General features: G+C 60.6%; 2 protein-coding genes across 10 annotated transcripts in view; one reads left to right on the plus strand and one right to left on the minus strand.

Moving 5' to 3' along the window:
- LPIN3 (lipin 3) overlaps positions 1-16,052 on the plus strand; it is a 42,253-nt gene extending 26,201 nt beyond the window's left edge. For 2 of the 9 annotated variants that reach the window (XM_047747027.1, XM_047747025.1), the window contains exons 2-21: positions 3,079-3,217; positions 3,355-3,554; positions 4,711-4,806; positions 5,781-6,061; positions 6,229-6,321; positions 6,672-6,792; positions 6,962-7,304; positions 8,096-8,195; positions 8,335-8,495; positions 8,913-9,006; positions 9,105-9,174; positions 10,735-10,827; positions 10,904-10,947; positions 11,646-11,784; positions 12,756-12,904; positions 13,048-13,134; positions 13,591-13,743; positions 13,923-14,037; positions 14,132-14,235; positions 14,439-16,052. In XM_047747027.1, coding sequence (XP_047602983.1) covers positions 3,363-3,554; positions 4,711-4,806; positions 5,781-6,061; positions 6,229-6,321; positions 6,672-6,792; positions 6,962-7,304; positions 8,096-8,195; positions 8,335-8,495; positions 8,913-9,006; positions 9,105-9,174; positions 10,735-10,827; positions 10,904-10,947; positions 11,646-11,784; positions 12,756-12,904; positions 13,048-13,134; positions 13,591-13,743; positions 13,923-14,037; positions 14,132-14,235; positions 14,439-14,583 — 2,580 coding nt within the window. In that variant the 5' untranslated portion in view covers positions 3,079-3,217; positions 3,355-3,362 and the 3' untranslated portion in view covers positions 14,584-16,052. Of the gene's footprint in view, positions 1-34; positions 54-3,078; positions 3,218-3,335; positions 3,555-4,710; positions 4,807-5,780; positions 6,062-6,228; positions 6,322-6,671; positions 6,793-6,961; positions 7,305-8,095; positions 8,196-8,334; positions 8,496-8,912; positions 9,007-9,104; positions 9,175-10,734; positions 10,828-10,903; positions 10,948-11,645; positions 11,785-12,755; positions 12,905-13,047; positions 13,135-13,590; positions 13,744-13,922; positions 14,038-14,131; positions 14,236-14,438 lie in introns of those variants that run through there. The other 7 variants (XM_047747028.1, XM_047747026.1, XM_047747030.1 and 4 more) reach the window with 7 other exon arrangements.
- A 103-nt stretch (positions 16,053-16,155) lies between these two features.
- EMILIN3 (elastin microfibril interfacer 3) lies at positions 16,156-21,470 on the minus strand. Its single transcript, XM_047747037.1, is given in 5 exon segments — positions 16,156-18,418; positions 18,715-18,938; positions 20,047-20,169; positions 21,234-21,259; positions 21,261-21,470. Coding segments are annotated over 5 exon segments (2,298 nt in total). The 5' UTR covers positions 21,399-21,470; the 3' UTR covers positions 16,156-16,631.
- Positions 21,471-22,735: the final 1,265 nt, after the last annotated feature.

Raw genomic sequence — 22,735 nt, forward strand, 5'->3', positions numbered from 1 at the left:
GACCCACGTTTCTTCCTGTCCGCGGGCCTGAGACCATCTCTAGACATCAGAAGGTAGCCAAGGGTAGAGGGGCCAGTCTCACTTCGACCCCCTCCCTGGCCCAGCCGCTGCGGGACCCCGGGCGTTCAGAATATGGGATCAGGAGATAAGATGCCAAAACCTCTCAGGGAAGGTTGGCCCAGCTTCACCCCAGGCTGTGTGACCTTTGGGAGGTTACCCACCCTTTCTGGTACTCCGTGTCCTGTGTAGCAAAACTGGGTCTGACCTTTGCTCACCCTGCGGAGATGGGGTGAGTCTCAGTAGGTGGGACAGCTGCTGGGGAGCCCTGGATGACGCTTTCTCCTTTCCAGGGCTATAGGAATGCTTATCCTCCTGCTTCTTCTGGTCCTAGGAGAAGCGCTGTACCTTCACGCTTCCCCAGATCTGGGAACCCAGAAAGGCTGAGAGCCCAGACCCTGTGGTGGAGCTGTGTGCTGGCCTGGGAGGCCTGTGTGTGTTCCCAAAGTGGGCTCTGAGGCTTGGGTGCCCTGTGAGGCCTGCCTGGAGTCTGCCTGCTCACTTTGCAAACAGCAGGCCACCATCGTGCAGAGGGCCTCGAATGATATGGAAAGACGTCTCTCAACAGTGGGCAGGGGCAGTGCAATGCTGCGTGAATTATCTCATTAATTACTCACACATGCCCTATCCCCATTTCAATCGAAGCTCAGAGAGACGAAGTGTTTGAGTTTAGACATGTTAGTTTGGGGTGAAGGGTGATAGGAGGGAGCCAAGCAAAGGTTTTGGAGAAGACCAAGGAGGCAGAGCCGGGTCCTGGGGGAGAGCAGACGTCTTCAAAGATGGGTACAGATAGAGAGGGGAGCCCAGGGCTTTGCTCGCTGGAATCCCCCCCAAATGCTGAGCAGGCAGATGTGGAGGACATCCACTCATAGTGTGGGGGGAACGGGGAGGAATGAATTCTAGGCTGAGGAGGGTTTGAAAAACTGGGGCCTTGTTTCTTAAAGGGGAAACTGAGGCTAGCATATGACTTGACCCATGGCTGGATCAGAGTAGGACCCAGTGCCCCCAGAGATGGTGCCATTTCTGCCACTCAGTGGCTCTCTACCAAGAGCAATTTTATTCCCTGGGGGACACCTGACAATGTTTGGAGACAATTTGGTTGTCACAACTGGCAGGGAGGGGTGTAATAGTCATATCAGTGGGTAGACACCAGGAATGCTGCTGAGCATCCTACAGTGCCCCCAAAGCAAAGGATTGTCCAGCCTCAAATGGCAACGGTTCTGAAGTTGAGAAATTCTGTACAAGGTCAGGCTGAGCCTGTCACTGCCCAACCCAGCTCTTTTGTCCTCAGAAGGGTAGAGAGCTCACGTCTGAGCCTCCACCTGGGCAGACCTTTGCCCCCACTCGTGGTCTGCCCCTCCCATGCTTGCTCCCCTATTCCTGGAAGCTTCTGGAGTCTTCTCTGCTTTTCTGGGTACAGTGATCTAAAGACCTGCACATCACGTGTCTGGCCTGGTCTGTCTTCTGAGACCTTTATTCACAGCATTTGGTGTGGTAGGAAAGAACCAAAGTGGAAGTTTTCACCTAACATGCAGAAGGTGCTTTGCAGATAAACTATATATTAACTTTGAATGCCATTTTCAGGGTCAAGAAAGCTTCGTTTTATCCCAAGTTTTCATTCGAGCAATTCTAGTTGTACCTTATGTTTGCGAAATTCTAGGTTTCTAATGAGCTCCCTGGTGATGCTGACGCTGCTGGGCCACAGCCCACATCTTGAGTGGCAAGGTGTTGTAGGGTTGTGCAGAGGTGGGCTGGGGCGGTGCCCTCCCTGTAGACAACTGTGGTGTCGTTTGGGAACTGTGGGGTGGCAGGAACCATGATATGGGGTCAGGAAAACAGGATACGAGTCATCACTGTCCCCGCCCCTCCCCATCTATGGCTTATAAGTCACTCTACTTCTTTGGGGAGTGGTCTTGGAGGGGTTCTGAGGCAAGGTCTGCGAAGTGGGAGTGCCATGAGGAGGTCTAATGGCCTGGATCCCGGCAGCCAGAGGGACAGAAGGCCTTTGGCCTGGCTGGCAGGGAAGGGACCATGAGCTGCTGCTTGTGGCGTGGGCACCGTGCCAGTGTGGAAGCAGCTCTCATTATGGCCCTGGCTCTTCTCCACTGGTGCCACGGCCTTCTGCTTCTGGCTTACCCAGCTCTGCCTGCTGTGGGAGAGCTAGAGAGACCGGTCTGACTGGGGGAAGGAGGGCAGCTTCAATGCAGTAGGGGCCAGCCCAAAGCCTGAATGTGGGTCTCAGGTCCTGGCCAGCTGAGCCAGCGTCTCAGAAGTGGAGGTCAGGCCTGAGATCTGTGGCCTAAAGACACTGGGGTCAGGCTGTAGACCTTGGATAGGATTCCCACCTGTTCCAGGGAAACTGGGGAGGAGTTTGGTATTTGGGGCGGTAAACTGGGAGGTCACTCTACCCCCAGCCATAGGAGATGCCCTCCCTCAAGTATCTGACCCCAGGACTAGAGCTGGGCAGAGCCTTAGGTACCTGGGGCACCCTACCCCCAGTTCTCCCCAAATCCGCCATGATAGCACAACAAGTCCCCTTCCAACTCCTAAGACCAGGAAGCAGCAAGACAGACGAACCCACTTCCCAACCGGAAGAACTGAGACTCCTCCCTGCTTCCTGGGACGAGACCCGGCTTTAGGGCTGTCACCCATTACCCAGCGGGGCCCTGGGCCTAACAGATCATGAGGCTGCCACCCATCTCATCAGGGAGGGGTGCTGGCCTGCCCCTGTCCCCGCAGTTGGGCCAACCCACTGGTTCACACTGAGGGGTCTGCAGCCACACAGGCCTGGGTCTGAGTCCTGGCTCCCGTCCTAACTAGTTGTGGTCCTGGGCCAGTCGCTCGGAGCCTCCGCTGGCTTGTCTGTAAACAGCAATAATGACACCCGCCCAGCCCAGCCTCACAGCTTGTTGTGAAGATGGAACGAGCCCTGCCGCTGAAACCATGGTCATTATCATTACTCATGGCATTTAGAGACGCAGGGCACCCCAGATCACCTTACCCAGGGCTCTCGTTTGACAGATGTGGAGATCGGTGCTTGGAGAAGGAAGGCAGCTGCCCAAGGGCCCCACAGCAGGTCGGTGGGTGAGCCAGGGCTAGAACCCACACCTGCAGGCACAGCTGCCACCTGTCTGTGAAGGCGCTCCGAGGGCAACACACTGTAAGCCTGGGGAGACCTTTGCCTCACACTCCTGGTCTGCCCCTTCCATGCTTGGGGTCCTGGGGATTGGGTCGCAGAACCTCCCCACTGAGGGAGGTGAACCCGGCCTTGGTACCAGCACCTCCTCCATTTGCCAGCATCAGCCATGAACTACGTGGGGCAGCTGGCAGGGACAGTGTTGGGAACGATGAAGGACATATACCGAGGTCTGAACCCGGCCACGCTGAGTGGTGGCATTGACATCCTGGTGGTGGAGCAGGCGGACGGCTCCTTCCGATGCTCACCCTTCCACGTGCGCTTTGGCAAGCTGGGCGTCCTGCGGTCTCGGGAGAAGGTGGTGAGTGCTGGCCAGCTGGGGACCACAGCAGGGTGGGCTCTGAAAGCCAGGGCAGTCCCAGGAGAGACCTGGACCTCCCTCAGGTAGGGATCTGCTTTCTGGACAAGCATCTGCTCCTTTGCATTTTCTCCAACAGTTTTGGGTTGGTTTGGGGGTTTGGGTCCAGGAGGGTTCCCATTTTCCTGTGGGGGCAGCACAGTGGGGCAGTCCTGGTCCCGGGGCCATCTGGCCTGGCTCCAGCTTCCTAAGACCTCCCCTGTGTGTTCTGGGTAAGTCTCGTCACCTGGGGAAATGGGCGCACACTCTCATCTACCTGGTGCTGGAGGGGAGATGCAGGAGAATGAGGTAGGAGCTGATATCAATGTCCCACGGCCAGGTACGTGGGAGGCACCCAACAGGTTAGCTTCCCTCCCTTTGGAAAACTGCGCTGTCTTCTCTGGGTCCAGGCAAACATGACAGCTGTTTGTTAGCACTGAGGTTTGGAGTGTGACAAGAGGTTTGGTGGGTCCAGATCCCCTTCACATTGGGGCTCTTGGGAACATGCCAGAATCCTAACAGGAAAGCGTCAGCTTCTGGGGGACCATATAGCTAGGTGGTGAAGAGCTGGGACAGACTTCGTGGCTCTCAGCTGCGCTTGGCCACCTCCCAGTACGTTTCTTAACACCCCTGGGGTCTCTCTTTCCATGTCTGTAAAGCGGGTATGATTGGAACCAGTACACATTGTTGCTGGGAGGTTAAAGGGGAGAGTCCAGCTCAAACTCCATTCGGTGCCCAGAAAATGGCCATTTGAACCACTGTTCATGTAGTCAGCAAGGACTCTGGGGTCTGGGGACACAGTGGCGACAAGATGGGTCATGTCTTCTTCTGATGGGGTGTGGCAGAAAGAACAGAAACCAAGGCAGACACAAGGATACTGAGACATGCCAGAAAGCCCAGAGAATGGGGAAATGGGGGCGGTGTGAGAACTCAGTCCAGCCTCTCTGCAAAGGGGTGCCTGAGCAGAGACCCTTGGGGTGGGGGCAGCCGGGCACACCAGCGGCTGGGGGGGCAGGAGTTCCAGCAAGCGCAGTCCTCCGCAGGGGCGGGGGGCTGGTAGACTAGAGTGTGGGGGTGAGGGACAATGGTAGGGACTGTGCACCACCATGCCCCTTTACAGGTAGACATCGAGATCAACGGGGAGCCTGTGGACTTGCACATGAAGCTGGGGGACAGCGGGGAGGCCTTCTTCGTTCAGGAGCTGGAGAGTGATGAGGTAAGTGCCTTGTGGCACCAGCCCCCTTCTGGGCAGGATGTTGGGGCCTGTCACCGACCTGCCCCTGGGAACATCCAGGATCATCTAGGGCTGGCACTCCCAGCATGCTCTTGAAGCCTGAGTAGAATCAGGAGGGGACCAGCAAGAGCGGATTTCCTTCCCAGGGAAAGTTGGGGAAGGTTTCTCAGAAGAGGGCACTGGAGCCAGCTCCCAGAGGGTGAAAAGGACACCTTCCCTGGGCAGCCTGAAAAGGAGGAGAGTGCTACGGCATGATTGAGGGGGGGCATCATGAGATGGATTGTTCTGGATCTGGTGCTGGCTTGGTGCAGTTAGAATGTGGAAGGATGAGGGATGAGGAGAGAGGTGTATCAGAAGGGAGGCAGAGCCCAACACAAGCCAGCAGAGCTGTTTAAACAGTTTGAGCTGCACAGACTTTAATGAAGCCCCTATTCCTATTCCTGACACCTTGCAGTGGACTTGGATGAGGGGTCACCCCTGTCTGCAAAGAAGGCTCGCAGACCAGCCTGGGAGACACACATATAAACAACAGATGATGGAGCTATATGGTTATGGCAATGAAGGGCTGGAACTGGGGCTGGGATTAGTCAGAGCAGGCTTCCTGGAGGAGGTGATGTCTGGCTGACTCTTAAAGGAAAAGTAGGTGTGGGCAGAAGAAATGAGTAGCCAAGGTCCAGGGTTCTACCTGGACAGTGTGGTTTGTGTGGCACCCTGGCCTGCCACGAACTTCCAGGGGTACGTGCTGTCCCCAGGACCCAGCTGCTGCATCTCTGAAAGGGAGCTGGGACGCCAGTGGCCCTTGTGAGCCCACGTTGGTGCTGCCTCCAGCCAGCCTCCATACCTGTTTTCCTGACCCCAGATGAGCTCATACCCGGGCCCTGGGGCTCGGGCAGGACCCAGAATGATTGGGTGGCGAGGGTGGCCCCCCAGGCTATAGCCCCTGGTCTGTCCCGCAGGAACACGTGCCTCCCCGTCTGTGCACATCACCCATCCCTGGCGGGGACCTGTCCGGGTTCCCCTCAGACTCCCAGCTGAGCACAGCCAGTGAGCCCGAGGCCATCGCTGAGGGGGTGTCCTCCACGGGGCGGAAGAAGAGGCTCCGCAGGAGGAAACCCAGGAGGAAAGAGGACGCGGTCGCAGCCAGTTCTAGTTCGGAGGAGCTGGAGACTGGCGCTGAGAGTGAGCTGTCCCTGCTGGAAAAGCCAAGGCTAGAGCCCTCAGGGTGTGTGCGGACCAGGTGGGGGGCTAAGGGCATGGGAATACCACCCAGGATTTGAGCACTGTTTCCTCTGCTGATGCTCTGTGACCCTGGACAAGGGCCTTGTCTTCTCTGGGCTTCACCTCCCCGAGCCCCTGACACCCAGGGGTGCCCGGGCCTGTCCGTGACCATTGATTTCCCTGTAGCCCCCTCAGCAGCACCCAGTCAGAAGGGGAGTCCTCACCGCAAGCCAGAGACTTCTACCCCTACTCTGATGGCGAGTGGGGCCCCCAGGCCAGGTGAGAGTCCGGGTGGCCCGTAGGAAAGAGACCCAAGGCCAAGGTCTCAGAGTGGTTTCCATTTATATTTTCCTGATGAGTAATGACACAGAACACATTTAGTTTGTTTACCAGCCATTTCTACATCTCCTATGCCAAGTGTTTATTCAAGTCTGCCCATTTTTTTTTAACTAGCTTGTCTCATTATTGTTGGTTTGTAGCAGTTTTCTGTGTATTTATACATTCTAGATCCAGCAAAAGCATAAATATGTGTTACAGATATATTCTTCCCCCCAGGCTGGGGTGGGGACCGGGGGGCAGGGGCAACAGGCTGGCTCCAGGGAGGGCCTCTAAATTTTTGCTTCTCACAGCCTTCCGCCAGGTGGGTGCACGTCCCCCAAGAGTGACTCGGAGCTGGAGCTGCGGACCCCTGAGCCCGGCCCCCCAGGAGCTGAGTCCCACATACAGTGGGCCTGGGGGAGGCTGCCGAAGGTGAGTGTCTCCACGTCAGCCTCCCATCTCTGCCTTTCAGGGGCTCGGGGGTCTCCTGCAGGTCAGAAGTACAATGACTGAGACCTGGACCCCCAAGGCCTTGTGGGGAGCGGAAGGCAGGCTCTGCACTGTTCACATCCCCTCCTCTCCTCCATTTGTTTGACTGAAGGTGGCCAAAGCAGAGTGGCCTGAGTCCTTGAAGGTCGCTGATGGCAGGGCCGGGCCAGCCTCTCCTCTTCAGGGAGAGCCCAGCGCTCCCTCCACGTCTGTGGCTGGTGCGGACCCTTCGGGAACCCTGATCCTGCAAGCAGGGGCTGGTGCCGACCTTCCTCCTACAGACATGGACCCTCCTGCTCTGGTGGGCTCCCCTCTCCCTACTCCCAAGAGAAAGCAGACCAAGCCTCAGAGCCGCAGGGAGGCAGGCCTGCCCCCTCCCTCGAAATCCCGGAGCTGGGCCACCCTAGAGGGCCCCGTTGCCGCCAGGCAGCCAGAGGGGGGCCCCGGGGGCAAAGGTGAGTGATGGTTGGCCCTCTCCCAGGGCTTTTTCCCTGGCCTCGAATCACCCCCTGGGTGGACTCTGGTACTTCAAGCACATTTTGAGCACCTACTGTGTGCTTGGCACTATGGTTGGCACCAGCCCTCACAGGCTCGCGGTGAGGGAGCTAGATGAAGCATGCGTAAGCGGGGAAGAGCATGTCATGGGTGACACAGGACAGAGTCGGTGGGCACAGAGGCTATTTAAGTCACGCAGCCGGGGAAGGCCTCTCCGAGTGGGGGAGGCATGAGCTGAGACGCGAACATTAAAGACCCAGCCAAGTGAGGATCAAGGGGAGAGAATTTGGGGCCGAGGGAAGAGCACGTGCCAAGGCCCTGAAGTGAGAGCGAGGTTGCTTGTCTAGGAAGGGAGGTGTGTCTTGAGCGAGGCAGGGTTGGGGGAGGAAGCCGACGAGATGAGCAGATGCTAGACCATTCCTGGCGCAGGAGCTGGGGTTTATCCGAGGAGTGTGGGAAGGCTCTAGGACTGAAATCAGTAGCTGCTGGCTATATATGGTCATGTAAAGTGTAGTTAAAATTAATGGAAATTAAATAACATATACCATTCCGTGTCTCTGTCACGCTGCATTTCCAGTGTGCTCATAGTGGTGCATGGCTAGCGGTACTGGGCAGGCAGACGGGGACATCTCTACCATCCCCCAAAGTTCTACCAGACAGTGCTGCTTTAGGGTATTGAAAAACAAGGTGACACCTCGGGCTCATGCTACAAAGCACGTGTTGGGACTAGAGGTGTCCCTTCTGCCCTCAGGCCCCCTGAAGAGAAGCCAGCACCTGGGCCCCAGTGACATCTATCTGGACGACTTGCCCTCTCTGGATTCTGAGAATGCAGCCCTTTACTTCCCCCGCAGGTGTCTGGGTGCTGGGTGCCTGGGTGTCTTGGGGTGGGGGTCCGTGGGGCCAGGGGTTATCTACCACGGGCCTGAGAGCGGTGGGCCCCTCCTCTCAGACTCCCTGTAGTCACATCACTGTTGGCCCCTCTGCCCCCAGTAACTGTGGACTGGGGCCCAGGAGGTGGAGTGAACCCAACAACCAGAAGCCCTTGGGTGACCCCAGCCCCGAACGGGAGCCAGAACCCACTCCGGACGTGGTGGCTATGATCGCAGTCTCCCTCTGTGGCGGGCTGGCTGACGGCCGGGACATTTCCCTGGGTATGTCCGACCGAGGCCTGAGCCCTTCCAAGGATTTGCACTGAGCCCAGGGACTGAGGGAGGGCGGGGAGGCCCCCAGAGTGGGGGGGACAGCTGAGGTGTGAGGCTAGGCTGGGCCCCCTTACTCTTCTCTGCCCATGGAGCCCTGTGGAGCCAGCGAGGGCAGGGCATTCCCGAGGCCCCCGCCAAGCAGACACTTAATGCTAAGCTGTGACTTAGCCTGTGAATGCTGGACTGTGAGTACCTGGGGTGGACACAGCAGGTGCAAACACCGCAGGAAGGGAGGCGGCCTGCTGGGTCCCAGACCCAGCCTGCAGGAGGCCTGAGTGCTGGAGTGTGGGGGAGCCAGGAGGGGCTGGGGAAGCGGGTCCCGTCGGATATGTCGGCTCACTCCTTACTCTCTGCCTCTGTGCCCAGAGAAGTTCAACCAGCACATCGTCTCCTACCAGGACCTCGTCCAAAACCCTGGCCTCCTTGAGCACCCAAACCTGGTGGTGAAAATCAATGAGAAGTGAGTACCAAGCCTGGGCCCCTGGTGGCCCCAGGGTTGCCCTGCCCTCCACTGCCCCATGGCTGCTACAGCCCCGACTCCCTGTTCTATCTCTGCAGGCATTATAACTGGGCTGTGGCCGCCCCCATGATCCTCTCCCTGCAAGCCTTCCAGAGGAACTTGCCCAAGGTAATAGTTACAGCACCACCGGGCCTGCTGAGGAAAGCGGGCCCAGCCACGGGGTCCCTGGCCAAGAAGTGGAAAGTGGGCAGAGATGGGCCTGGGGCTGAGAGGGGCAACCAAGGGCCTCTGGAGCCTCACCCCATGCCGTGTGGACAAAGCCCCATCCTGGCCTGGCTGAATCCTATCAGGGTTGACGTTGACTTCGAAGGAGCTCAGGGCACACCGGGGGAGGATGATAACCTTCCACAGGAGGCTTTTAGATCTGAGAGATGAGGCCTGGGAGACAGAGGGCCCAAGCCCCTCTCCGGGCTGGACTGCAGGCACTGCTTGCTCGATTGGCCTGCATTCGTTGAGTACCTTCTGTGTGCCAGGCCCAGGCTGGGCACAATCACGTCCTCTTAGAAAGACAGTTAGTCGTAAGACTCAGCCAGATGAATATGAAATTCAACCATGAGTATCTGGCAGGAGGGGCTGGGTTGCTTCGAGAGGCTAAACGGGGGTTTTCGGAGTACATGGCCCCTGCAGAGAGCTGGAAGATGAGTATCTGTAAGCAGTTGAGGGGCAGGGAACGGCATGTGCTGATCCTCAGAGGTGGGAAGGAACCTAGTCTTTTCAGTCCTTCCCAGAACTTCTACCCTCACGTACCTGCATCTGCCCCCCCTACCCTGATCTGTGCCCCCCAACCCCAATCTGGTCTATTGTTTTTCAGTTAGTTAGACTTGCCCAAGAACATCACCAACCAGATTTTGACAGCTGGCATCCCCCTCAGGTGACACTCGGCTCTGTCCTCTAGCTGGCTATGGGTCTGAGCTAGGACCAGAGCCTGTGGGAGGGAGGACAGTTACTCTCCTGCTTGGCTCTCCTCGCCTCCCCCAGACAGATCCAACCCCTGAGGCCCCTGGGAGACTCCCCCAGGCTGTTTCCAGCTCAAGGGGGTGCTGTGGCTGACCCATCTCCAGGTCATGTCCTCCTAACTTGGGTTCACCTTTCCGTCTGTAGGACGCTGATATATCTCCTGGGTGGGCCCAGGCCTGGGCTCTCCGGGGCTCCCCCTGGGGCTACCTAGCCTGAATCTAGTCAGCATCTTCCCCGGTCACGTTGGCCCCACCAGACAGCAGTGGTAACTCAGAGAGAGGGAGGCCAAGCCTGGGATAGAGTCACTGACCTTGGGGGTTGAAGAGAGCGCTGGCAATAGACCGTTCTTCCTGTTGTCACTTGGTGGCATCACACAATAACTAGATTCTGAGAAGCTCCCAAAGCATGGCCTTCAGCTACTCTAGGAGCCATGACCGGCCCAAGGATCTGGAGTCCAGGCCGAGGCTGGGCTGGAGCTGGGGGTCAGGCTGGGCTAGAGAGGGGATTGGCGGGAATGGCCCTTGGTCTCCTGTGCTTAGCTCCATGAGTCGCTGCTTGGAGCCCCAGGATGGAGCTGGGTGTGCTTCCTCAGCCTCCAGACGTCAGACAGTGCCTCGCTCTAGGGTCAGCCCCAGACTGGGTTTGTGGGGGCAACAGAAGGTAGGTTTTTGTGGTGCAGGGGAAAATGCCATGGCCTTTATCTGCCCATAGAGCACCGTGGACAAACTGGAGAAGGAGAAGATGCCCCGGAAGGGTGGGCGGTGGTGGTTTTCCTGGCGACGCCGGGACTTCCCAGCCGAGGAGGTGAGTGGCCGTGGTCAAAGGGTGTGGGCAGCACAGGCAGGAGGCGGGGCTCACTGGATGTCTGGTCCTCCCACAGCGCGGTGCCCAGACGGAGAAAACCATGGCCAGGGAGCAGCAGGGGTGAGCTGGATCTCTTGCCCGGAGCCCTGCAGCTGGAGCCGAGCCTCAGGGAGATGCCCATGGGGGCAGGGGCGGCGCCGGCACCTCTCCCCAGCTATGGTTCCTTGTCACTCCCCAATCACTTCTACAGCCTTTCTTTGTCTTAAGGAATGTCCCCGTTTCACAGATGGGAAAACTGAGACCTAGAGCTACACTAGAAGTCCCAGAGCTGGGAACTGGGTACCCAGACTCCTGGCCCAGACAAGGGCCTACTGCCTTACGGAGGGGCGGGGCCTCCCCTCTTTGCCAGGGGCAGGCTGACCGTGCCTTCTTCACCTCTCAAGTGACCAGAACACCCAGGCTTGGGTAGGGGATGACCAAGGGCAGGTCAGCTGAAGCCAAAGCAGGTGGGATGGGTAATAAACCCTAAGACGCACCCTGAGGTTTTACAGAAAAACATCTCCGAGGCTATCCGGGCTGTGTGCTGAGGGCCGGGAGCCCTGGGTCTCCTGCTTCAGCTCTGTGGACCTTTCTGGGTGCACACTGCAGGCCCCCCGTCCCCCCTCTCTGAATGCGGAGGCACCTTGGGGGTTTTCTGATCCTCTGGAGGGGCAGAGACCGGCACCAGGTTCCTTGTGGCCTGGGCTGAGGGGTGACGGTCTACCGGGTGTGTAGGGCCTTGGTTGGGGAGAGTGGCCTGAGAGCCGGGCTGCCCGCAGGGAGAAGACTGATGTCCTGAGTAGTGAGGATGAAGCCCCGGAGAGCCCTGTGATCCTGGAGGCCCCCTCTCTGCCGCCCTCGCCTCCCGCCTACACTCCCACCTACAAGAAGTCCCTCCGGCTCTCCTCCAATCAGATCGTGAGTGTGTGCGAGGCTGTGTTCCGGGTGGGGGCCCGGGGCTGAAATTACTCAGCTCCGAGGGACTTGAGTTTCCCAAAGCCCAGAATCTGTCCCCTTGGCAGTCTCCCTGGCAGCTTCCACTTCAAAGCCTTGGGCCAAGGTCTCGCTTTACGCACGAGTCCATTTCTTTGCTGGATGTCTTATGGGGAAGGTCTTCTCTATGCCGTCTTAAAGGATCTACCTGCGGTGGGTTGCCAGCTCTGGGTCGGCTCTTGGAGGCCACTCTGAAGGAATCAAAGGCTGATGCAGCCCCTCGGATTTAGGCCATCCCTATCCCCAAGTCCTGTCCTTGAGCTTAGTCCCTGGCCCCCAAGTGGGGCTCCATCAGGGAGGTACAGCCCGGTACAGAGCAGCCACTGTCTCCTTGGTACCCCGGTGTGACACCCACCTTGGGGCCAGCCAGGGCCCAGTAGCCTTGGTCAGCAGCTGGGCTGAGAGCTGCCCTGATTCTTCTCTAAGGACCAAGGACAGGGCTAGGTGTCCCTTTGGAGGGATGTCACAAGTGCCCTAACCTCAGGCAGGAGGCTTCCTGTGAGGATCTCCAGAAGGTCCCTTCTGTGGAGTGGGGTGTCTCCATGCCAGGAGCAGTGCCAGACATAGGGCTGACCTGAGCAGCCTGGGCGGGAGTCATGGCCTGTGAGTTTCATCCCAACAGGGCAGGAAGGGAGGTGACACTCTTGTGTCTAGGCCTGAGCAGGCCATGACCGGCACACCACACCCCCTCACTCCCCGAGGCCGCCCTCTACCTGTCCAGATGTGTCAGCGTGTAGCTGTCTCTGGTGAATTCAGGCAGGTTCTCTGAGTTGGGAGGAAGAGGGCAACGAGAAGCCTGTGGGGATCAGAGACCAGGGTTTGCGGGGGGGGTCGGGGGTGGACATGCCAGGCTGTGGCAGATCACAGCTTCCCCCCAACTCTTTGCCCGCACCCAGCGGCGCCTGAACTTGCAAGAAGGTGCCAATGACGTGGTCTTCAGTGTGACCACCCAGTACCAGGGCACCTGCCGGTGCAGGGCCACCATCTATCTGTGGAAGTGGGACGACAAGGTGGTCATCTCGGACATCGACGGGACCATTACCAAGTGAGGCCTGGTTGGCCAGGGGAGAGAGGGAGGGCCTGGGACTGGCCTCCTCTATGCTGGGGGAAGGGGGACGTCAAGAAAGGCCCTCCTCCACGAGGGCTACGTGGGGCTGCCTCCGAGCGACCCCTCTTCTGTGGCTCTAGGTCGGATGCTCTGGGCCACATTCTGCCCCAGCTGGGGAAAGACTGGACACACCAGGGCATCACCAGTCTCTACCACAAAATCCACCTGTGAGTGCCTGGGCTGGGGCAGAGTCCCAGGGAGGGAATGACAGGATGTCTGAGGCCACCACGGCCCTTGCCCTGGAAGCCAGGCTTGGGGACCCACAAGGAAGAAACCCTGGGCATGTCCCTGGATGGCCTTCCATTCTCCTGTGAAACGCTTGTCTCCTGTTGTCTGGTCTCTGAGTCAACTGCTGGTCTTCATGGTGAAGGGGAAGCCTACAGACCTGCTCAAACCTTTGTCCGTGCTGGTCCACCTGGGCCTTGGGATGCTGTCCATACTCCTCCCTGGGACTGAGGCCACCTCTCCTTGATGTTTCCCCTAAGTCCCCTCCCTGCAAAGGCCTCTGGGTTTGAAGGCCAGAGCCCTGGGGTTGGGCCGAGCTGGCTGAAGCCAAGGAGGATGGGGTGATGGGGAATGGCTGATCTCTGACAGCTCTCACCACTCCCACCCCCCGTCTCCAGAAACGGGTACAAGTTCCTGTACTGCTCAGCACGGGCCATTGGCATGGCTGACCTCACCAAGGCCTACCTGCAGTGGGTGAGCGAGCGGGGCTGCGGCCTCCCCAAGGGCCCCATCCTGCTGTCTCCCAGCAGCCTCTTCTCCGCCCTCCACAGGTATAAGCCCAGGGGCCCTTGCGGGGGGAGTGACAGGTTCGTTGCCTGTTCAGGCCAGGCCGGCATCAGGCCTTGCTTGGGTGTCAGTTAAGTCCAACCCCATGTCACCTGACCCTGCCTTCCTCTGATGGCTGCCCCTCCTTGGTTTCTGTTCCTGCCCATGGTCCCGGCTGCCCTAGGGAGGTGATTGAGAAGAAACCAGAGGTGTTCAAAATTGCCTGCCTGAGTGACATCCGGAAGCTGTTCCTGCCCAACGAACAGCCCTTCTATGCTGCCTTTGGGAACAGGCCCAACGTGAGTGTGTCCCCTCCCCCCCCCCCCCCCCCCCCCGGGCTAAGCCACCTCCTTCCTGTGCCCCAGCCCACCAGCCCCTTTGTGTCCCCCACAGGATGTCACTGCCTACCGGCAGGTGGGACTCCCTGAATCTCGCATCTTCACAGTCAACCCCCGGGGAGAGCTCATCCAGGAGCTCATGAAGAACCACAAATCCACGTGAGGTCTAACCCTGTCATGGGTCCCCCAACACCCTCCCACATCCCCATGCCGCAGCCTCTCCTTGGGTCTCAGTTCCACCCAGGGCTCCTGGTGCTGGGGGCTGTGGGGGAGGGACACACAATCTCTGCCTGCTGTGATGGGGGGGGGGGGGCGCCTGGCGGCTGCTCAGGTTCTTAGTGCTGACCCTGTTCTGTCCACAGGTATGAACGGCTGGGCGAGGTGGTTGAGCTCCTCTTCCCACCTGTGGCCCGTGGCCCCAGCACAGACCTGGCCCATCCTGAATACAGCAGCTTCTGCTACTGGCGGGAGCCCCTGATGACTGTGGACCTCGATGCCCTGCCCTGAACCAGCCCCCGCTGCCCCCTCCTCCCTGGCCAGACCCAGAACTGACTGGGAGTCCCGGGGAGTGGGAGGTTGGAAGCTGGCTGCCACAGGGCAGGTCCACTGAAGGGCGGGGGAGGGGCTGAGGGCTTGTTGGCAGACACAGAGGCCATCTCTCCTCGCTATCCTATCTCCTGCCTTCCCCAGCTGATCTGTGGAAGGCGGGCCAGCTGCCCCAGGCTCTTAACTGCCCTGTGGCAATTAAATGATGGTGACCTGGGCCCTTGCGGGATTCTCCATGCCCTTGACATCCCTGTCCCTGTCACCCCAGCACACTGCCTTGACCCCTGATAGGACAGGGAGAAGACAAAGACCTGTGAGGCTCAAGACCCGTCTACACAGGAAGGGGCTGGCGGCAGTGGTGGGGCGTGGCCAAGCAGCGTCTGGACGGCATGGACCATACCCTCTGAAGCCAGACCCTTGCACAACCCCGGGCCCTTCCCACAGCTCTTGAGCCGGACCTCACTGCTCTCCCTTGTCCTCCAGGATCTCAGCACACCCCAACCCTGGGAGCTCAGACATCAAGGAACGGGGATTCCAGAGCAGTGGGAGGGCTGAAGGTGTGTGGCTCCCCACAGGCCTCGCCCGTACCCAGCTGCTATTCCCGCTCCTCTGAGCACTTCCCCGAGGACATGGTCCCAAACCCTGCCAGGGCGGGGGGTGGGGGCGGTGACCTGCCCTCCTGCCCTAGACTTGGCCAGTCCATCCAGCGCCCACAGAGCTGCTGAGCGAGCTCCTGCCTGAGGGGCTGTAGGAAGCCGGGCTGGCAGCCCACTGCAGCCTTCCAGCCTAGTGTCCTTGGGGAAGAAAATACCTTTAGACGGGCTAAAAGCTTTAATCCAGGCCTGCCCTCCCCCAACAGCACCACAGTGGAGGGAAGAAACCAGAAGGCAGGGGTATAGAGACCTGGAACATAGCACAGGAAGGCCTATGTGGCTGTGGGGAAACTGAGGCCAGGAGCCTCAGCAGAGATGGGCATCAGGGTCTCTGGGAGCTCTGCAGGCCGCATGAACACTGTTTTCAGGTTGTCTCTTGATGGTGTCGGACCTGAGTTTCTCACCACTTAGTGAACACCCAGGTGGGACTGGGGTTCTGCTCAGATGCTGCAAACTGAGGCCTGGAGCCCTTTTTCTCCCCTGGCTTTCTGTTCAGAGTCTGGCCTCGTTTTAGACCATGACATCTACTCTCTGGAGAAAGGCCCTAACCTGGGGGGGAGGGTGGGCAGGATTCCCCCCCAAAATGGAAAGGAGAGGAGGCTGTGGGGACCAGAGGCCCTGAAGCATCTCCGGGAAAGAGAAGGAAAAGGATAAATTGACGTGGGTCTCGAAACAGATGGTCTGGGGCCGGTCCTTTTCTCAGGGAATGTACAGCTGCCTAAGAAAGCCCTCACCCGAGAGGAGGGTCAAAAGGAATAAAAAGAACTCTCAGCTGAGTCTTTGTGTTTCTGCTCTGTCCAGAAGGACCAGAGGACGGGGAGAGCTGGAAACCTCTGGTCCTTGGTTCAGAAACTGTATCCACAAAGCTGCCAGGTATAAGGACAGTGCCAGTGGGTGCCACCTTGCTGCAGAAACTGAGCCCAGACGGCTAGGGAGAGAAGTTAAGGAGGCAAGAGAACCAGAAGCCTCCACAGGGTGGGGGCTGTTGCCAGGACCAGGGGAGATGTGGACAGGTGGCTGGGCCTGTGGGTGTTTGTCCAGGTGCTTCCCCTGGTGTTTTTGCAGAAGAGCAATGTGCACATTGGATTGTGAGGTCACTCAGGTCCGCCCTGGCCTTCAGGTGTGATGTCTTTGCCTTGACCACGATCCTGATTTGTCCAGTTGGTATGACACTGAGTGTTGATTTTTGTGGCTGGGCCAGTCCCTATGGAGCTGGACCACAGCTGTTCCTTCCACGGCCTCTGAAGTGGCATCCACGCTGGCCCAGGGAGGCTGGGAGTCACTGCTGGACGAGGCTGGGCTCGAGAGGTATCCCCAGGGTTGGTGGGATCCAGGGTTGGGTTCTGTCTGGCCTGCCTAGGCAGCTGGCCGGGGCCGTGCCTGCTCGGCCAGCTGGGCCCGGCAGTCCAGGAGGTCATCCTGGAGGCGGGCGATGGCCTGCGTGTGCTGAGCTATAGTGCGATTCAGCTGGTCCACGTAGCCCCACAGGCCCTCCCTGGGCCGGAGCGACTCGGTAGGCAAGCGGTCCAGGCCTGCTGCCAGTCGGCCCAGTCTGCCACACGCACCCTCCACTTGAGCCACCCTCCTGTCGAAGTGGCCCAGCATGTGCTGTAGTTCCTGCGCTGTGTCCTGGCAGCGGCTTAGCCCGCCGGCCACATTGGCCACGCCGGCCTTGAGTCGCTCCAGCTCCCCGCTCAGGCTCAGGACCTGCCTGTGGCCAGCTTGAAGCCGAGAGCCTTGGCTGCTGACCTGTTCCTGGATGGCGTGGACCTCAGCCTCCACCTTGCGCTCGCGCTCGTCCAGGGAGGAGTTGGCGGCCAGGAAGGCCTCCGAGTACTGGCTGACGGAGTCGCTGAGCCCCGTGAGGGACTTGCTTACGGAGTTTAGGTTGACTTTGAGCAGGGTGATCTCGCCTTGAAGGGAGCGGCCGGTTGCTTCTGCCAGCTGCTCCTGGACCTCGGCCACGGAGCCGTTGAGCTGCCGGAGCAGGGCGGCGTGGCTGGCCACCTGGTGGAGGAGGGCCTCGCTCCGGCTCTGCCAGGCCTTCACCTCTGCCTCGAGCTTGTCCAGGACGGCTGAGGTGGTGCCGGGGGTGCACGAGGTCTCCAGGGAGACGAGCCGTTGTTCCAACACGGCCAGCTCTGTCTGCACCAGGGGCCGGGCTGACCTGCCTGGGGCGGCGCTCTTGGGGCTCAGCTCCCCTGCCAGGGTCACCAGGCGCTCCTCTAGGTTCTGCACTCGCTCTTCCAGTGACGTTCTGAAGCCGCCCGCCTCCCAGCCCCGCTCCTCCGTCCCCAGGCAGCAGCCTCGCACTCCGCCCTCCGTCCTGTTGAGGGTCTCCAGGCCCTCCAGCAGCCCATCCACATGGCCATCGAGCATGGCGGCCGAGAGCCGCTCGAGCTCGTCCCTGGTGAGGGGGCCGTGGCCCCTCTGGGCCTCGGTGACCGCCTGCAGGTTCCTCTCAAGGTTGTCCACGCGGGCGCTGATCAAGGCCAGCCGGCCACAGCAGCTGCTCCTGCTTGCCGCGCTCAGACCCTGTAGCCTGGTCCCGAGCTGCGACAGCTCCCGGCGCAGGGCCAGCTCGCGGCCGTCCAGGCTCTGGTGCAGCCGCCGGCTGGCCGCCTGGCCCTCCTCACACCGCTGCCGCACGTCCTGCACCCGCAGGTCGCAGGTGCTCTGGACGCCCTGGAGCTTCTGCTCGAAGCCGTCCAGGAGGCTCCCCCAGAGCCGGTGCAGCCGTCGGTCCACGTACTCGTCCAGCAGTGCCAGCGACGTGAGCGGAGATGGTCGGGCGTCTCGCAGCCGCTGCAGGTGAGCCTCGTGGCCGAGAGCCAGCCCGTGCACCTCGTCCAGCAGCTGCACTTTGGTCCGCAGCGTGTTGCTCACCTCCGTCACCTTGCTCAGGATCTCGTCCAGGGGGGGCGGAAGTGGCCCTCCGGCTCTGTCTCTGGGCTTCACGAGGCCCTCGGAGATGACCCCAAAGCCCACGGGGGCAGCAGGAAGCCCTGGACTACCAGTCATCCTGTTGGGGTCCTCGTGGCCGTCCACCAGGCCACTGAGGGTACCGTACGCTTGGGTCAGGCGCTGGATGTCACCCTCCAGGCGCTCCAGCCGCTCACCAAACAGCCGGGGGCCTTTCCTTCCTGGGAAAGAGGAGGAGAGAACCCTAGGGCCATCACTGGCCCGCCTCCCTCTGGCTGTCCTGTTGCCAGGCCAACCGAGAGAACTTCTGTTCTAAGCTGACCTCCCACTGAGCATACAGCTCTCTTAGCTTTGGAGGGGAGGGGATGCTCTGTGAGTTCTGAGAGCTCTGCCTCAAGCCCAGTGTAAGATGCACCCTCCCCAGCCCTGCCAGAGCTCATCCTGCCTGGGTCAGCCCCCGTCCCCACCAGCCCCAAGAAACCTATTCACCTGGCAGGGCCTCTGTGGGTCGACTCACCATAGGGGCTGGGGGCTGCTGGGCCAGAAGAAGGCAGCCGGGGCCCTGGGCCCAGCTGCCCTGAGGGAATCTGGGGCTCAGGCTCTGGCTGGGCTGGGGTAGCCCCGTGGTCGGTCAGGTGCTCGGGGCAGCCTTCTCCCGTGAGGCCAGGGCAGCAGCGCCAGGCGAGGTCTGTCACAGTCTTGTAGCCGACCTTGTATCTGGGTCTGAGCACCGTGCGGTACCTGGGCCAAGGAGGGGGATGGGGCAGAACCCTGTACTTGGGGGCTGAGGCTCCGGGCTCCCAGGAGAAGTTCTGGATTCCCCGCCCCCCTCCACACTGCTGCGAGTTTTTCTTTTTTCTGCGCATGACGTGACAGGATGGTGGGATGGAGGTGGGCTTTGTAGAGAGTCAGAGAAGGGTTAAGGAGCAGGTGCAGGTGAAGCCCCACCCCATCCTGTTTGCCTCTGGAGAACACTAGCAGGGATTTAGCCCCAGTGTCCCTAAGGCCCATTTGGACCCCGTCTAGCTCAAGTTGCCATCACAAATCCCACTCTGGCTTTGGCTTTTACCTAGAAGAATCCTGACACGAACTCGGCTCCTTCCCTATGGGTGTGCAAGGGGGTGCTGCCCGGGAGTTGGGGTGAGCAGCCCTTCTCAGGGTGCTGGGACCACTCTTGGCTCCCATCAGTCACCTTCATTCTCTCTACCCCTTCCTAGTCTACTCTGGGAACTCAGCTCTGGCCACCCAGGCCGGTACAGGGCGCCTCTGATTCTGAGCACAGAAGGGAGGCCCAAGGGTGTGGGTCAGGGCTGGCCAGGGTCACTCCTCACCCCCCCCAGCCACGTACCTGTTCCACCCACTGACACACTGGAGCAAATGGGATTGTTTTCAGACATGCACTTGAACGTCTCCAAGTACAAACCTGGGCATCACACCTGTGCACCATCCCACATGCCCTCACACAGCCCCGGCAACTTGCCTTCTGGCCCCTCACCCTTGGCCTGCCTTCTCCACCGTCCCTTCAGCCCTCCCTGGGTCTTCCCAGGACCCCTTTGGCACCACAGTTGTCGGTGTGACCCTCTGCCCTCTCTGATCACCTCCAACCCTCATTGCTTCTACTGCTTCTTCCTTGCCTTGTCCTATGTGTCTTCTGGGAACCCCTCCTGTGCCCCACGCTGTGGGCCCTGACCTGAACCTGCCATGTGTCCTCCCCAGCCCTCTCCAGCCATCCTGCATGGGAGTCCAAGGAGCTACACCCTCTTGTGGCGCTGGCTGCCACTCTGGGAGGAAGGCAGGCCTGGGGCTCTTGCCCAGCAGCCCTGAGTGGGCCAGATAGGGGAGCACTCACGTGACTATCCCGGGGCACTTGGGCCCCCATCCACACTGTCGGTACTCGGCCTTCACGTAGCTGTCTGCTCCCTCCTGTAGGACACAGGTCACGTTCCTGTGCAGCACGTAGGCGCAGAGGGCCCTGCAAGGGGGAACAGCCAGCATCCTTGGACTATCTGCCTTGGCGGGGCCTGTTGAGGATCCTATACCTGCCTTCCTCATCTGGGGCCTCCCCAGGGGACCAGATCCCCATCTCTCTTCTCTCCCTTCTCCTTGTTCCTAGGAGACCACACTTCTCATCCTTACTCCCCTGACTCCTTGGGAAATGGTGCCATCTTGTAGGTTCCAGCCCACCCACACACACCACCTTTCCATCTTTTGCTCCTGGTTCTTGCTCTCTGATCATTTCTTCTATTGCCTTTTCCAGGACGCCTGCTCTGATGCACCAGGCCAGCTGAATGTCATCTATGGGCTTAGCACTCTCCTGCGGTCCAATTCAGCCAGCACTCCAGCTAGAGCCCCCAACTCACCTGACTGGGACCAGTTCCCAAGCCACTGGCTACTAAAGACAAGAAACTGAGGTCCCCAGAGAGTCAAGAGCCACCTTCACAAGCTACAAGGGCTGGGGCGGTAGTGGCCTGGCAAAAGCCCGCCGCCAACGTGCTGCTATTGGGCTCTGGGGCCACAGGTGGGCCCAGGACCCAGGAGCCACCATCAATTCTATGGCGCCAAAACGCTGGAGTTCCCCAAGGGGTGGCTGGGGTCAGGCTAACGGCGGGTGGGGGCGGGCTGCAGGGCGCTGGGCTCCCATCTCCTACCTGGAGGGGCAGAGGAGAGAAGGTGGGGCCCCCGCGCGGGGGAATGCATGGGGGAGTCCCGCGTGTGCCTCGCTCGGGCGGCCCTCCCTCCTCTCCCTCCACCTGGTCCGCTGCGCCGGGAGTTTGCACACAGCGCAGCTGGAAAATGTTACTTCGCTGGAAAGGTTTCCGCGGGCACTGCCAGGTCCCAGCCGCCGCGCCAGGCCCCCTCGGCTTATTTTTCTTCGCCGGTCCCGCAGCCGCCCGGAGCGTGGGGCGCCCGCCCCGGCCGGAGCTCGGCCTCGGTGCCCGGCGCCCCCGTCTCCCGCGCGCTCGCGGTCCGCGCAGGTGGGAACGCCGCCCGGGCCCCATCCCGCCCGCTTCCCGCCCGGGCGCGGCCCGCGCTTACTTGTGCGGCCCCGGGCGCAGCCGCGGGGCGCCATCCCGTCGTGTAGAGGCTGTAGCGGGGGGCACCGGGCGGCGCGGGCCGCGCGACCAGCGGGGTGCCCTTGGCCTGCGTCCCCGAGAGCAGCGCCGCGACGGCGCACAGCCACACCGGCAGGCGGCGGTCCATCGCGGCCCGCGGCTCTCCACCTGGCCCCGCGCGGGGCCCCCGCCCGGCGTCCCCCCGCCGCCCCGCCGCTCGCCCTCCCGCCCGGGTCCCGCCGCCGCTCGCGGCCCCCGGAGCTCGCTGGCCCGGCCGCCTGGCGCTTCGCAGCGGCTGCGTCCCGCCGAGTGGCCGGCGCTGCTCGCGGCTGGGGCCGCGGAGGGGAGGCGGGAGGCGGGCTCTGCGCGGATTAGCATAAACTTGGGGCCGCGTCGCTCGCCTCCGCCGGCCCCCTCTTGGGCGCCAGCCCCCCGCCCCAGCCCCGAGCCGACGCCCGAGGGGCCGCCTGCAAGCGAGAGGTGAAGGAGGGAGCAGCCCCGGGGTGGCAGGAGCGCAGGCCGTTGCGTCCTGGGAGGCCCCGAAACACACCCATCCACCACGGTCGCCCGCGTGCGCAGCGGAGAATCGCGGCCAGACACCCCCCCCCCGGGGGTCCAGGAGAACGAGGGGGCCCCCCATCCCCACCCTGCGGGGCGCACGGCTCTTCAAAGCCCTGGCGTGCGGACAGAGCTAGGCCCAGGCTCTGCAGCTGAGATGACCCTGTTTGGGGGCGCCCCAGCAACACCTCCGCAGCCACCGCCTTGGAACAGGCCCCAGAAGGTCCCCGTTGGTTAGCTGTGCCTCCTCACAGCGTCATTGCCTGGAGGTGCCCAGGACAACTGATAACTAACTCTGGGGCGACCTCCCCGTGGCATCTTCAACTAACCCTCTGCTGCCCAGTCAGGGGCCAGGCCGTCCCTCTGGTTCCCTGCTGGAGTCCGTGTTTTCCCTGTCTCTCTTAGGTGTGGGCTGCCGGGAGCCCCAGAACCCCATGTCTCTCCAGCCAAGCAGCAGCTGCTCTGCTTCTCTCCGGGCAATCAAAGCTCTTAGCCAGCTGGACCACAGCACTGGCTCCTTATCAGCCCCCAGGCAAAGGCAACCTTTAGTTTTCTCTCACAAGGAGCTGCTGCTAAGGCAGGCTTCAGCCATATTTCCCTTGCGAGACTGACTCTTGGAACCCAAGAGTTGGCCTTCACCCTCATTTTCATTCAACATCATCGCATGGTGTTGACTTTCTAACTTGCAAAGAGCTTCTTGAATCCTGATTCTGTCATCCCACAGGGGCGTGATTCTTTGTGGCTTTGTCCCATCGATCAGCCCAGGTGACGGCAGCCTTCTGTCTTCACCTAAGTAGCTGATTGATGTGTGGAAGTCACAGAACTCCCAGGCATACCTGGAGAGACTCTTTCCTCTGACCCGAAATGTGAATCCACACCCTCCAGGTAAAGCGACGATATGAGGGTGTAAATGGGGACAGCTCTGAG

This window comes from Lutra lutra, chromosome 9 (assembly GCF_902655055.1).
Source record: "Lutra lutra chromosome 9, mLutLut1.2, whole genome shotgun sequence".
Taxonomy (NCBI): Eukaryota; Metazoa; Chordata; class Mammalia; order Carnivora; family Mustelidae; genus Lutra; species Lutra lutra.